Raw genomic sequence first — 14,707 nt, 5'->3', positions numbered from 1 at the left:
GTAATTGTCAGAAATAACGGTGGTAATAACATGCCATAACCTTGAGTTACAAAAATTTGTTTCACCAATTGCACAAATGCTGTTGGTCCTCGGGTTTTCCTTTAGTTTAATCTTGCAACTATCCGTGAGTTTTCTCGCCATTCCATCAATTCTTCCACATTAATTTTTATTAATCATTCATCTCTTTTAGCTTAAAACAGTCATTTCCAACTGGTTGATGTTTAACACAACATAGTAGCGAACTTTTACAATCTGTAAAAAACAGAGAAATATAATGAGCAAAGGAGGGGGATAAAATAGGAGAATGAATAAGCAGATGTTGGCAGTGTACGTGTAGTCATAGATCCTCAAGTAGTATGCCTGCAAAACTGTCGGCTACGCTATCGATGTTACCGTTATTTGTCACCACTATATTTTATAAGCCAGTTTATTTAGCAGCTCTTCCCCTCACCATGTGATTTATTATAAAGGGAGCTGGAAACTGTAACGTTACAGAGCAATCAAATGGTAATAATTGGTTTAAAGGTTACTAGATTACACTACAGAAGATTATACTAAAAATTTAATTTCCTTTCGCAACAAGACTTGAAATATAGATAGCAATAGGACGCAAAATTTGTAGTCGTCATTTCGATTAAACATTTTAGTTTGGCGATTGGCAGTTGGCCTTTATTTTGTTTGCCTTGTGATCAAACTCTGATCTGGCTAGTGGATTCAAACCTGAAATTTCGCGCCCTGATCTGGTTGCGAAATTATTATAAAAATTAATTAATTGGTTAAGAGTGGCAAGAGCTTATTTTAATTTACTTCACGATTTCTTACATCGAACTTCAGTAAACATAGTAGTAAATGTTGATTCTAAAGCAATAAAACTTTGTTGTCCAAAATTATTCTAGGGAAACGTGAATCTTATTATTATTCAGAACCAAAGTGAATAAATATGATTTTGTGAAAGGTATTGCAATATTATCAAAGTTCGTAGCAAAATGACTTTAAAACTGAAAGATGTTGAATTTTTCTTCTATTTCAAAAACTATCCATAATTTTTGTTTCTTCGTAAAGATGTTCAGAGTTTGATACCTTTAATCAGTAGCACTATTTAAGCAAATGTTAGAAATAATAATTAAGTGCATATTTGCTTGTTTTACAAAATGTTTAAGGTGTTTTTTATAACATTTTTCAGGTTAAAATCTTAAGATTGTTGCGAATATTAGGTAAAAATGATACGGAAGCTTCAGAAGCAATGAATGATATTCTTGCTCAAGTAGCGACGAATACAGAAACTAGCAAAAATGTAGGAAATACAATTCTGTATGAAACTGTTTTGTCCATAATGGATATAAAGTCTGAAAGTGGTTTGCGGGTAAGTTTCTTATTAATTTATATTATTATAATTAATTCAGTGTTTATTTTATGTTTGCAAGGTCTACTTCGTATAGGAAAGTTGAAAGATCTGGTACGTTTTTTTCAAAGTTGTCATAATTATTTCATGTACTGATTTCAGTGCGTGAATTGATTATTAATTCACGGGGATGAGTTTCACCCATAGCGCGCCCAGCCATCACACATACTGATATGCAGTGTACTAATATAAACAGTTCTTGTACTAATATAAACAATTCTTGGTTGATTGTAAACTTTATCTCAAAAATATGTAAACATTTTTATAATTTTTTTCGAAACCCGTCTCCGTAAAGGAAAAAGTGATTTTACAAAATTTCATTCAGTGGCGAATTAAGAAACAGATCGGAATAGCATAATTTAGATAAGTTAGGTGCAACAGCCGGTTCCGACCCACTGAACCCTTTCCTATTTCTTAGTAACCTCGTAAACTGAATTAAAAAATTTTGCTGGCTAACTGATGTCCAGTGTACCACCAAACATTGAGAGACTAGTTCAGAACATGAAGGTTCAAGTTTCCGCCTAAAATGGTAAATAGAGTGATTTTTTCTGCTTTTCTTTAGTAAGTAAATATTTTGGTTACGGCTATAACAGTTTTTGTGTTCCTGTGACGATAGTGTACAATGAACAAATTTCTCCATTGAATGTTACTATAGAATTGTGAAACAGTTACACAGTGTGTCGTACGGCCCTCAACGCTAGTAAGTCCTCTATTTGGCCCACTCCCTGTCTCAACTCCCAAATGCCTGATTTAGATCTTAGAAGTGGTTCTAAGAATTTTATTAAAATTCGACTAAAACTTTTTCTGATACCGTTAAAAAAAAAATTTAGATAGAAAATGTGGAAGATTTTCTCCGGCCAGCCATTCTAGTTGGAATTTTCTCCTTATTAAAATGTCCTGCGGACCACTCTACGGTATCATTCATCATTGTATTAAAAAAAAAAAAAAAAAATTCAAATTCCATGAATTGTTTTGAAAGCTGCTGTTGTATCATTCAGTAGCACACTGTCGTTTTTCCAAGTCCATTCGTGATTTGTAAGACATGTGTACATAACATGAATACATTTATTTCATTCCCTTCATAATGTATCGTTGTAAAGTGAAAATTCATTTCATTTTTCAGGTATTAGCAGTTAACATTCTTGGAAGGTTCTTGTTAAATAATGACAAAAATATTCGTTATGTAGCCTTAAATACGTTGTTGAAGACAGTATATGTTGATACTAGTGCTGTACAGAGGCATAGAAGCACAATATTGGAATGTCTTAAGGTGAGTCACTTCATATTGAAGCTTACCTGGTGGTCCTTTCTTAGTTTCAAAATGGGCGTAGTACGAGGGATATTTCCAAAGTTTTAGGAATTTTGTTGTGAATTTTTAATATGATTAAATTTAGTGTAGGATTATCATATTCTAAAATTCCAAAATGTGGACATACTTTAATCTGAATCGTTATATAAACTTTAATTTTTTTATAGAAATGATTTTATAGGAATAATATAATCTAATATGAATAAAATAAAGTTCTTTTGTATGTGTGTGTCTGTGTGTGTGAGTGTGGCCTGGAGACCAGACGTGTGGCCGAGATATACCAAATTTTGGTCACGAGTTCCTTGGTTCAGGCCCCAGACCAAGACTAAGCTTTTTTTTTTTTCTTCTTCAAAATTCGAACCAGGGGGATGTTTACCGGGACATGTAAAAGTAGTGGAAAATGACCGATACTAGTGTCAAATCCATAGTTTTCGCGGTCGCTGGGATGAATGATGATACTCCCACAGGCGCTGACTTCCAAATACAGCCCCCATCGGCTGGGGACTAGAGGTTGTTTTTTTGTAAATTCGAGCCAGGGGGTTTCAGGAGGCGTTTACCGGGATATGCAAAAGTAGTTGAGAATGACCGATACTTTTTTCCTTTCGTTGTTCAGTTTGTGTACATAGATATTTTATCTGACCCATGCAAAGAATGGTTATTTCAGCTAGTAATAAATTAATATTATGTCTGTCATCAGCTTTTTCTTTTCGCATACAAAATAATCACTGAGAGTCACCAAATTTTGTACAGATAGATCATCACTAGATCTAATCGCTACGAAACCTTTGTTTTCTAAGAACGCCTGGCCTATATGCAACCATCATTACGTTCAGGATAAATACCCGGGTAAAGCAGCAGTTTTATAAACATTCGCCTTCCTTTTTATCCAAGTCTTGAATTCAGACCAGAGAAGAACGGGCTTATTTTTTTCATCCAGGTTCTGAATTAAGACACAGCTATGACGGGTGCTTACAGCTAGTGAAAAATGTATTAAAATGTATGAAAGATAAGTAAACAAAAGTGCTTACACAACATCGTGTTTACTTTGCCTATTCATATTTTTTAGTAGATTTGATCTTTATAATTCCTTGTTTGAATGCAGTCAAGATCTTTGATCCAGGCCACGGATCTCCAAGTTTTGTCGTCACCTTGATAATAGATTTTGATTACATTCCTTTCCGGCATTTAATGAAAATGTATTTATTTAACTTAACTACCCTGTGAATCACTTTGCTCCCTTGCTAACACTATAAATAAGTAAACATTGTGCGTTCGTTAAGGAACTAGTGGATACGGTAATTTCGTGTAGTTACCTCTCCATGCTTGAAGACTGAATTGTGCTAATAGTAGGTGATAGATTATAAATGAGATCAATGACGCTGGAACTATTAATTCAACTTTTTTCTGTGCAGAAATTGAATAGAATAAGTAGAGAAACGTTTCATGTGTGAAGCCATTCTGCAGATAATGAAAAAGAAATGTTGGACTTGTTTTCTAGTCGGTGTTAAAGTGGGAGATTCTCTAAAATTTTAGTGTTATGTCATAGTAAAACTGCCATAAATTATTAAATACTGGATTGATATACTCTGGAACAGAACTGCAGTGTTTGGTATTTACGTGGAATACTACACTTTCTTTGTGCTTATTGTAGTTTTACAATAGTATACTTTAAAATTGTTCTTTGTAATTGAGAAAATCAAACATAAGAAAAAGTTTTTCGAATCGAAATTTTAAAACAAACAAGATTATTGATTTGAAAGTGTTGGCTGATAGTCAGATGTGGAGAAAAATAGGTTTGTGATTTTGAGGGTAGTATAAATTGTCAATATTCATCTGTAAAGAATAAAGCCTCTTATCAAATGTCTCATACTAAATAACTGTATCTAAGTTGCTGGTTGAATGACAACTCAAATATATAATTGAGAAAATGGTTGTCATATTACTGTATTGTTTACATTGAATTCAGAAAAAATAAAACTAAAGGCTTGTTCTTTGTAATTCAAAAAAAAAAATGGTTCAGTCATATTAGTATACTGTTTACGTTGAATTCAGAAAAAATAAAACTAAAGGCTTGTTCTTTGTAATTGAAAAAAAAAAATGGTTCAGTCATATTAGTATACTGTTTACGTTGAATTCAGAAAAAATAAAACTAAAGGCTTGTTCTTTGTAATTGAAAAAAAAAAATGGTTCAGTCATATTAGTATACTGTTTACGTTGAATTCAGAAAAAATAAAACTAAAGGCTTGTTCTTTGTAATTGAAAAAAAAATGGTTCAGTCATATTAGTATACTGTTTACGTTGAATTCAGGAAAAATAAAATTAAAGGCTTGTTCTTTGTAATTGAAAAAATAGTTCAGTGATGTTTCTATACTGTGTTTACTTTGAATTCAGAAAAACTGAAAAAAATAAAACTAAAGACTTGTCAACTTTCAAGATGGCACACAACAAAACACTACTTTACCTGGTCAGTGTCTTCCTTGTATTGCTAAGGCCAGTGTGGCTTGGAATACCCGAGTTCGATTCCCAGTGGGAGCTCATGTGGTTCGGATTCTAGCTTACGCTGTAAGTCCATGTCTCATTTAGTCTTGCTGTTGAAAGGGACGCTAAACTCGAATTCAATCCAAATGGAGTTCAGTAATTGGAAAATTTTCTGTTTGAGACACTCAGGTTATGTTGCGATAAGAATTACAAAGAAAGAAGAATTAAGGTGGATTTACGACACTAAAATTTTAGTAACGGATATTGGAATATGATACGCTGATTACAACAGGGTATTGTCGGTACTCTTATCTTAGCCAGCAACTTGAATGAAAGTTTCATAAATGTAAAAGCAGTGTGTCGATCTTTTATTGGTTCAGTATTTCGTTCTGAGGTGTTCGAAGAGGTTTGTGTGTGCAGAGAGAGTTATATAGAGTTTGGTGTGCATGGCAAATCGCGACGTACACACCAGAATAGAACTTGTACGCCATTGCAGAGGATATTGGCCGATTTCATGTGTTTCAATATCACTTTAGTTGCATGTAATTCAGGAAGTGAAAATAATAACGCATTCAAAAACTAATCGTTGATAGCAGATTTGTTATTATTTTATTATTTATAATACAAGCAAAACGACGAAAATTCAACTTTCATCAGGTAATCTACTTTAAAAATAGTTTGGTCCATTGTTTGATGAATTTGTTCGCTAATTATCTGGGTCACAACAGCACGAGGTTCAAAAATAGATTTGGTTTAGTTTTGCAATAAAGAGATTATCATTTACTGTAGTTATTCATATTATGTCGGACAAATCACTGTGGAAAACGACTGCTTTTTTGGTGTACTTTGTAGGTACCTCATGTAATTTTCGTCTGTCGTTTGGTTTTTTGAATTCCTTCATTCGTCCTTCATTTGCAAGGATAGTAAATCTCATACGCGATTGATGACACTTATCCAATCTTAACCAAAATGGACATTCTGATAGACCTCGACAGGCTTAGTATACATAGTGTATGTAGACGTTTGGTTTCTGAGTTATGTCTAGTCGGGTTTATTCGCGTCAAAGTTGGGTTTGGACTCAGTAAAAGAAAGAAATTTCACTACATGCAATCGATGAAACTCATCCAATCTTCACCTGCTTAGCACGCATGTGCAATCTCTGTTATTGACAGCATAGGCACCGAGTACATGGATGCTCCGGGGATCAAGCACCCATTGAAGATTTTTATTGGATGCTGAGCACCCATTAGATTTTCCTCTCTTCCTTTGACCAATATTGCTAAACACATTTGCAATAGAAAAACAAAATTTCAGTGTTTGAATTTTGTTCAGTACAAAGTTTAAGTGATCGTGGCAAAAATACATAACATAAATAAGTACATTAAAATAAAATCCTTAGTCTTTCATTTCATTCCAGTAGCCTGTACCCCCTTGATGGTTGTTCATACCTACCATCCCCCTTTCCCTTCCCAGATTGAAAACTACTGGTCTGTTGGATCTATTAAAAAGAAGTACGAGACTCGAGATGTGATTTATGTTAGAAGTGCCGAAGCGTGGGCACCCATTGAAGAAAATAAAGGTCGACTATGATTGATAGTCATTTAGTGAATCATGTTATAGAACATACAGAGTGTACAGAGACGATCCAAACAATAGGAAGACATATTGTACTGAAGTAAACTTCCAGTTCCTTGTGAAGATATCCACCAAAATGCATCTCCAAGTAGGCAATTATAGACCTTTAAATGTAATAAAATTGCGTTATAGACCTTTAAATGTAATAAAATTGCGTATGGTGATCAGTCTTTTGTTACATTGAACTCAAAATAAAGTAGTATAATTTATTCCCGAAATGACTGTATATGTGTCATTTTCTGAAGCTGACAAGATAAGGTTTCGATATATTTTTAACCAATGTATTTATATTCTGTTTCAGGATCCTGATGTATCTATCCGTCGACGAGCTATGGAACTAAGTTTCGCACTCGTAAACAGTAATAATATTCGAACAGTTATGAAGGAATTGCTGTCCTTCTTGGAAAAAGCTGACCCAGAGTTCAAGGCCCACTGTTCCTCTAATATTGTTTTAGCTGCAGAACGGTATTCACCAAATAAACGGTGGCACTTGGACACACTTCTCAAAGTACTCATTGCGGTAAATGATGATATTAATTACATAACATATATTTATTTGTAGAAAGAAATTGACACGTTTTTGATTAAATTATTAAAAAGAAGTCGGTTCCCACAATTATGGAAAGTCAGAGAATTTTAAGTTTAAATTTTACTTCTCAGAGCCTATTGATTTACTTTAAGGTTAGTGTAAAGGGACAAGTTTTGCCGATAGATGTCACTACAGTCTTCCTATCTCTCCCATGTATTTTTTACCTTTCACGAAAATTTACAATTTCTTTTATAAATTTGAACCTAGAGACTTCAAATTTTTAGTGAAGGAACTTCATAACCTATTAAAGGGAACAATCCATGCCGATTTTTTATTTAGAATTTTCTTCATTGTTGAAACAGTTTTATTGTTAAAGCTTTGGATATCCATTTGAACAATCAAGCGATTTCAACAATGAGGAAAATTGTAAATAAAAAATCGGCACGGATTATTGCATTCGATACATTATGAAGTTCCTTTTCTAAAAATTTGAAGTCTGTAAGTTGAAATTTGTAAGAGAAATCGTGAATTTTCGTGAAAGATAAAAAATACATGGGAGAGATACGGACAGTAGTGCCATCTATTGGCAAAACTTGTCTCTTTAAACCAACCTTAAATCTTTACTTTGCTACTGGAAGAGATGATAACTCTTGCAACTGGTATGTTTCGGTTTTTGGAAAGCATAATTACTGGGCCTTTTTATTCATTACAACCTAGCGACAAGTCTTTACATGCATTACGATCTAGCAACAAGAGTTTTAGAAGTTTGTGAACATTATTGTAGCGAGCGAAGCCCTAGCAAGGTTTATGTCTCAAAATGGATATTAATATGAACTTTATTATAATTCAAAAATTATAGTTGCTTTTTTCTTTCGGAATACTTGAGAACTGTAGATCAGCTGGATTTTTCTTTTTGCGTTACCCGGCTATTTGGTAGGGGAGATTTTATAAAATAAATTAGTTTTTGCGAAACTTCTGTACCTATACACAGTGTATATACTTGTATATGCATAGTAGATGACAAACTTCTAGTCGGGAAAAATACAATTGCTTTTTTACATGATCTGGAAATTTGTAAATCGTGACCTGGAAAATTCGGAAAAGTCGAGGAATTCGTGCTCACTAAATAAATGGGAACCGTGTAACGTGAAAACACCTACTCCGTAGATTGCATGTGTGAGTTTTCCTAAATGACCTTGTGGCTTTGTTCACCATTTTGACATACACATAAAGATTGAATCACTTTATAAACGCAATTTTGCACTGCTATACAAGTTTTTTAACATACACACACTGTTTGTTATTTCTATTCTGAACCCTTATACTAAAAGTGCAAAATGTGTTTATAAAATGATTTCGATCTTCATGTGAAGGACTGAATGAAATTATTCGTGCTCGTGAACAACATTGCAACACAAGTGGCTGAAACCGTTCAGGAAAACTTACAGATGCATCATCATTTGTCTTTTTAATAATTCACTTACATTTAGAAAAAGTATAAGATAGCTACCAATAATTTAGTGTATATGTAACGTACAAATTGAAATTTTCTGTAGTTAAGAGGTTTTGAGATTCAGGTTTATTAGCCAGTGATAACGGTTCCAATCTCAATACGCAAGACAGAAAAGCAAATGTATATAGATAGTCTTGTCGCTGTTTTCCTTCCCAAATTTTCATTTTTTTTCTTTCTTGATTGTTTCACGTTTAACATGTACAATATACTATTTTTTGTTTCTTTATAGGCCGGAAATTACGTACGTGATGATGTCGTGTCATCTACAATCCAACTTGTGTCAGATTCCACTTCTCAGCAAGCGTATATTGTCGAGCAACTTTGGTGTGCCTTGGAACGGGATACGGCAGACAGGCAGCCGCTCACGCAGGTGGCTACTTGGTGCATCGGGGAATATGGAGACCTTTTATTATGTGGGAACGGAGGAGGGGATTCCGTTGTGGTAAGTAATGCGTAATAAATTGGCTTGCATGATCTTGCTAAATGTAATTCATACTTAGCAAAGACAGTAAATAAAAACAAAATGAAGATATAAGAAATTCGTCCCTACCTGCCATAAGAAGCTGTAAGCCCCAAAGAAGTTCGCAGAAGATTTAGCAGATAAATTATAGGCATCATAAATTGATCCGAATAGAAAAACACGTACACCTCTAAGGTAAAATAGTTTCATTTTATATTGAAATATTGGCTTGATATCAAAGCTACTTAATGAATATAAATATGACGCAGTGTATAGGTGTTAAAGTAGAGACCGTATTCAAGGAAGCCATGAAAATGCCTGAATTAATGAGGTAAAGGAAGTGAATAAATTTAAATAAGACGTAAGAAAGAAGAATAAAAAATAACGCTCTCTTTTATCAAATAATGACTGTTCGAAGAAATTAAAATAAAGAAAAAATAATCTTGCCTGCTGCACTGTACGAATGTTCGTGTGTAACTGTTCAGCGAGCTGACTGGTGGAGTAGTGATTTAGCCAAGGTTGTAAAAACCTTTATAAATATAGAACATTCTGGCATGATTAAATAAAAACAAAAGATATCAGCACAGAACCTTATTTACAAAGCCATTCTACTTTCTATGTAATCGCCATAGTTGTCAAGACACTTGTTACAACGTGGGACCAGTTTTTCAATGCCGATGTTATACTCCTCTGCCGCCAAAGATTTGAGCCAGGCTGTCACTGCTTGCTTGAGTTCCTCATTGTTTGCGAACTTTTCCACACAAAAATTCCTTAAGTTTCGAGAATAAGTGAAACGTCGGTTTTCTTGAATTTTTTTCTTCGACATTTTCCTTCAGTCCTTCCGCAACAAATGATAGCCTCCACTCTGATCTTCATCATGCATGCTGGTCCTTCCTTGATTAAACATAATGCAACGTTTCCAAACTGATGATTCCTTCATTGCACTGTCACCATAAACATTCTTTATTTGTCTAATTTATACCTATACATTTCAGTAGGCTTAACATTTTGCGCGTTCAGAAAGCGATTGACATTTCGTACTTCACATTTGGCGGGACTTTCGATCGGCGCCACCATTTTAAATCGCTGTAAAAACAAGCAGCGTGACCGCACAGCATTTCGACTTCGCTAACACTGAGGTGAAGGAAGGTGCTAACTACTACCACACGCAGTCGCAGTGGTGGTGGGTTGGCGCGGCGTGCGATTTGCAATGTTCTTTACTTTCTGGACGACCATATATATATCTGGACCTGGAAGGCAGAGGGAAGTAAGTCATTTTTATTAAATTTTCAGAAGAGACAGAAAACAATGACAACTTCTTTTTGCCTTTAAGTGCCTTCCAATTTTATTGTTGCTGTTTGATAAAGTATTCATAATAAGGGTGTTTCAGTGAAAAAGCCGTGATTTTGAAGTGTAACAACGTATTTTATTGATGACCATAGTAAGAGAAATTTACATGGTATGATAAGTGAAAGACTAAAGTAACACATGTTCGAAGTGTCCACCCTGACGATTGGACACCTTCCTGACCCTGATGTGCATGTTATCAAAACCCTTACCAAGGGTGAAGTGACTAACTGCTGCCGTAGTCTGCTCAATGTTTGCTCTTAATTCATTTAAATATCGGGGTTTAAGCTTGAATACCTCCTGCTTGAGGTAATCCCATAAAATAGCACAAGGGTTAACGTCTGGGCTGTATGGACTCACTCTAAGCCTGTTCGAAAAAACAATGGATAGCGATTAGAGATCACACGATTGCGGGATTTTGTGTGATGGAAATTAAGGACAGGTTCTGTTGTGTGCGGTTTAGCTCCATCCTGCTGGAATCATTGCCGACGAAGTGGGCACCTTTTACGACGAAGACTAGGATAGAAGTAATGCTCAAGCATTTCCAAATAATTTTCTGATGTGACAGCCATCAAAGAAGAAGTTCAATTATGCCATGTTTTGTTACAGCACACCAAACCAAAAACTTTTGCAGACTTCATGCGGTTTTTCTGTTACCCAAAATCTTATATTTTATTTGTTTACTTCACCTAACTGACAAAAGTAAGCTTGGTCTGTACACCACAAGTTTTCAATAATGCCTGGGTCATCAACAATTAATGCACTGAACTGATTTGCAAAATGCAGACGCCTTCTTTTTGCAGTATCTGTTAATTTTTGAAGCACCTTCATTTTGTAAGGGAACATTTGCAGATCTTTTCGGAGAATACGCCAACATGATGTTACGGATATTGCGTTTTCTGCTGACAAACGTCGCAGAGATTTGTTTAGTCAGGCTATTCACAACAGATGCTCTCACTACTGCAATATGCTGTTCTGTACGCACAATTGATCTGGAGCCCCCCCCTCCCCCGTCTTTGAAGTCCTATAACTTTACCAGTCTTATTGAACTGATCGACATAACGCCATATGGACTTGGTGGGTGGTGCCCATGCACAATGATTCTCCAGTCGGAACCGTCGTTGGAGCCCAACAAGGAAGCGCGATACAATGAACTAAGGCACCAATGAGATCCTTGCTGCAACGTAAGTCTACAGTCCGTCATTATTATACTAAACTATGCAACCTTTTTTTTTAAAAAAAAAAGTAAAAGAAACAAAGTTTATCCTTTCTCGCTGTGTATTTACCTATAAATATTACTACACTATTATTCAAACAACACAGAATGAGGAGGAGTTTGGTTTGTGGGGAGTGATATTTTTTCAATTAATATTGAAACCGGAAATGGTATTAATTTTCTCTCATTTCTGGTTTTAGTGGAAAGAGTATTCTTTGGACCTTAATTGATTGCAGAAAATCTTTACTCAGTATATATTACCGTTTTTAGTCTATAGCGATCAACGTAAAACTGGAAATGATTGATTTCTGCCAGTTCTGGTTTGAGTAGTGTTAAGAGAGATGGTACCAGATTTCAGAACGTTAAATCAAGCTTTGAAAAAGCTTTTTGCTATCTCTCGTCGTTTTTGATCTATGCAGATAAATATTGAAACCGGAAATTGTAGTGGATTTCTATCACTTCCGGCTTTAATAGAGAGTTAAGAATGGAGATGAAAAGTATTCTTTGGACGCTTAATCAATTGCAGAAAACCGCGAACAACATCAATACCGGAAAATGGTTTATTTCTACCACTTCTGGTTTGAATATCATCTTCATCAAGGAACTTTGTTCCTAATTTCTGACCATTCACATTCTTGGCTAAATTGATGGTGTTCCGTCAAGTAGTTCTGGAGTTTTTTTACTCCCTGACGTACACACGAACAGAGTAAATATATAAAGAAATTTTGGTAAACCTAACTTCTTAATAGTATAAAATAAGAATAAAATCTCTTATTACACTCAGAATTCAAATCCTTGGATCAACCGTCCTGACTGAAGGTTTCTTTTAGTTTCCCTCTAAACACACCAGGTGGATACTTAAATAGAACCTCAAGATCAGTACTACCCAGGTGTAGCGTTGACTTCCTTTTTTAATTGAAGCGCTTTCAATTTGTAATTGAAACATGCGTAAAGACATTTTATTATTTATTTGTTGCAGTACGTGAGTATGTACTACAAAAATAATCAGATTGTAGTCGCATTGCTTTCCGTTCAAAATTACAATTGAACACTGGTGCAGCGAACTTGATCGAGCACGAACAAAATTCGTTATGCATGATTCCCAAACATATATATTCTTCTGGACATGATCTCTTGATAAACATTTTAAACCAATTTTGAAACTATAGGCGTATACTGAGAAACCGATTGAAGAATGTAATTACAATCACATAAAAGTTATCATTTCAAGGGTTTTTTTTTTTTTTTTTTTTTTTTAATAGAGGGGGAGGTTATTGTGGGTTTTTATATGTATTTTACCCACACAAAAAACTCAGAAGGTATTTTTGGACTGGGGAAGTTTCCAACAACGTGGGGTGTAGCACAGCAGCATGAAAGGCCGGAATCCGTGGTTGAATTCCTGGCTCAGTCCCTCACATTTTCATTCCTTGAATTTCCATTATTCTGGAGGTCTTACACAATTGCAGGAACGACAAAATGTGGTAAAATAATATTTGCATTCAGTGTAATTTTTCTTGCTGATACTATTTTGATTGAATCTGTGTTGAATAATTAAGTAATATCAGAATCGTATTTTCTTTCAGGTATCTGAAGATGATGTTATCGACGTTTATCAACGACTTCTATGGTCACCTCAAAATAGTATTGTAACGAAGCAGTATGCATTGTTATCCCTCACAAAATTGAGTACTCGCTTCCAGTCAGGAACTGAGTAAGTTGGTAATTTTATTACTCCTCCGTGAGCAAAAGTAATTCATAAATAGAAATTTTCTTACCTTAGATGTTTCAAGGTAAGTTCGGTTGATATTTCAACAGGGTTAAACTGCTGTTTTCGTCGAAGTCTAACTATAGATGAGTAGGGATTAAGTTTTAAAAAAAAAAAAAAAAAAAAAAAGTTATTAAAAGTATTGGTCGAATTTTCATTGTACAGTCCGCAGCAAAAAACCTGCAACATGAGCATGTAAATTTATTGTAAAACGACGAAGTCTTTTGCTCCAAAATAAGTGTGCAGGGGAGGACACCGAGGTTTCTCCTGGCGTGATCGTGCCGCTTAGAAGTTATGTTGATTCCCTGGGCTGTTAGCCGTACTTTCACAATAAACTTACATGCTCATGTTGCAGGTTTTTTTTTTTTTTTTGCTGCGGACTGTACAAAGACTTAGATAAAAATATTTTCGTAGGATTCTTAGAATAAAATACTTCATATATGAAACATGAAGCGTATTTAATAGTATAAGAACAAAATACAGTAAAATCTGTCAACTTGACTACCTCTCTAAGTTGGCCACCTACTTATTTTGGCCTGGTTCGTTTTGAACCTGTATTTTCCCATAAGATAATCGTTACTTATTACTCAGTAAGTTGGCCACCTGTCTATCTTGGAAGTTGGCCGCACTGAAGCAATGTTTATCCTATGTTGATAATGATAAATTTACCTGTGTATCTTGGCCACGCAAATACGTTTTGTTATTTTTTAAAAACTTTTTTCGTATTCCCGTATGAGAGCCAAATGTTCTGTATTTGTTACTGGGGACAGAGAAGCATAAATTCCCACGATTTGTTCCTGGAGATCAATGGCCAGAACACTATCCTGACAAAGGAGTGGTGAAGGAAGATGCGAATAAGGAAAAGCACGTACAGGAATTCAGGAAATGGTCGTACGTATTTGTTTACCCTGTCTCTTTAGGTAAAACCATTAGCTATATCGGCTCCTTTTATCAGTGTGGAGCTTTAGTAATTCCGGAAAATTCTCAAGGTTAAAACTAACCATCTCAGTTGTCATTTATTGGCACCTAACCGCTTGCCGAAAGATAGCGGAG

General features: G+C 34.9%; 1 protein-coding gene across 2 annotated transcripts in view; it reads left to right on the top strand.

Annotated features, from left to right (window-relative positions):
* AP-1gamma (adaptor protein complex 1, gamma subunit) overlaps positions 1–14,707 on the top strand; it is a 161,258-nt gene that overhangs the window by 125,992 nt on the left and 20,559 nt on the right. For both annotated transcript variants that reach the window (XM_081745020.1, XM_081745019.1), the window contains 5 exons: positions 1,184–1,363; positions 2,526–2,672; positions 7,126–7,344; positions 9,096–9,308; positions 13,473–13,600. In XM_081745020.1, coding sequence (XP_081601146.1) covers positions 1,184–1,363; positions 2,526–2,672; positions 7,126–7,344; positions 9,096–9,308; positions 13,473–13,600 — 887 coding nt within the window. The remainder of the gene's footprint in view (positions 1–1,183; positions 1,364–2,525; positions 2,673–7,125; positions 7,345–9,095; positions 9,309–13,472; positions 13,601–14,707) is intronic.

This window comes from Thermobia domestica, chromosome 18 (genome assembly GCF_964235325.1).
Source record: "Thermobia domestica chromosome 18, izTheDome1.hap1.1, whole genome shotgun sequence".
Taxonomy (NCBI): domain Eukaryota; kingdom Metazoa; phylum Arthropoda; class Insecta; order Zygentoma; family Lepismatidae; genus Thermobia; species Thermobia domestica.
This window is presented reverse-complemented; position numbering and strand designations above follow the sequence as displayed.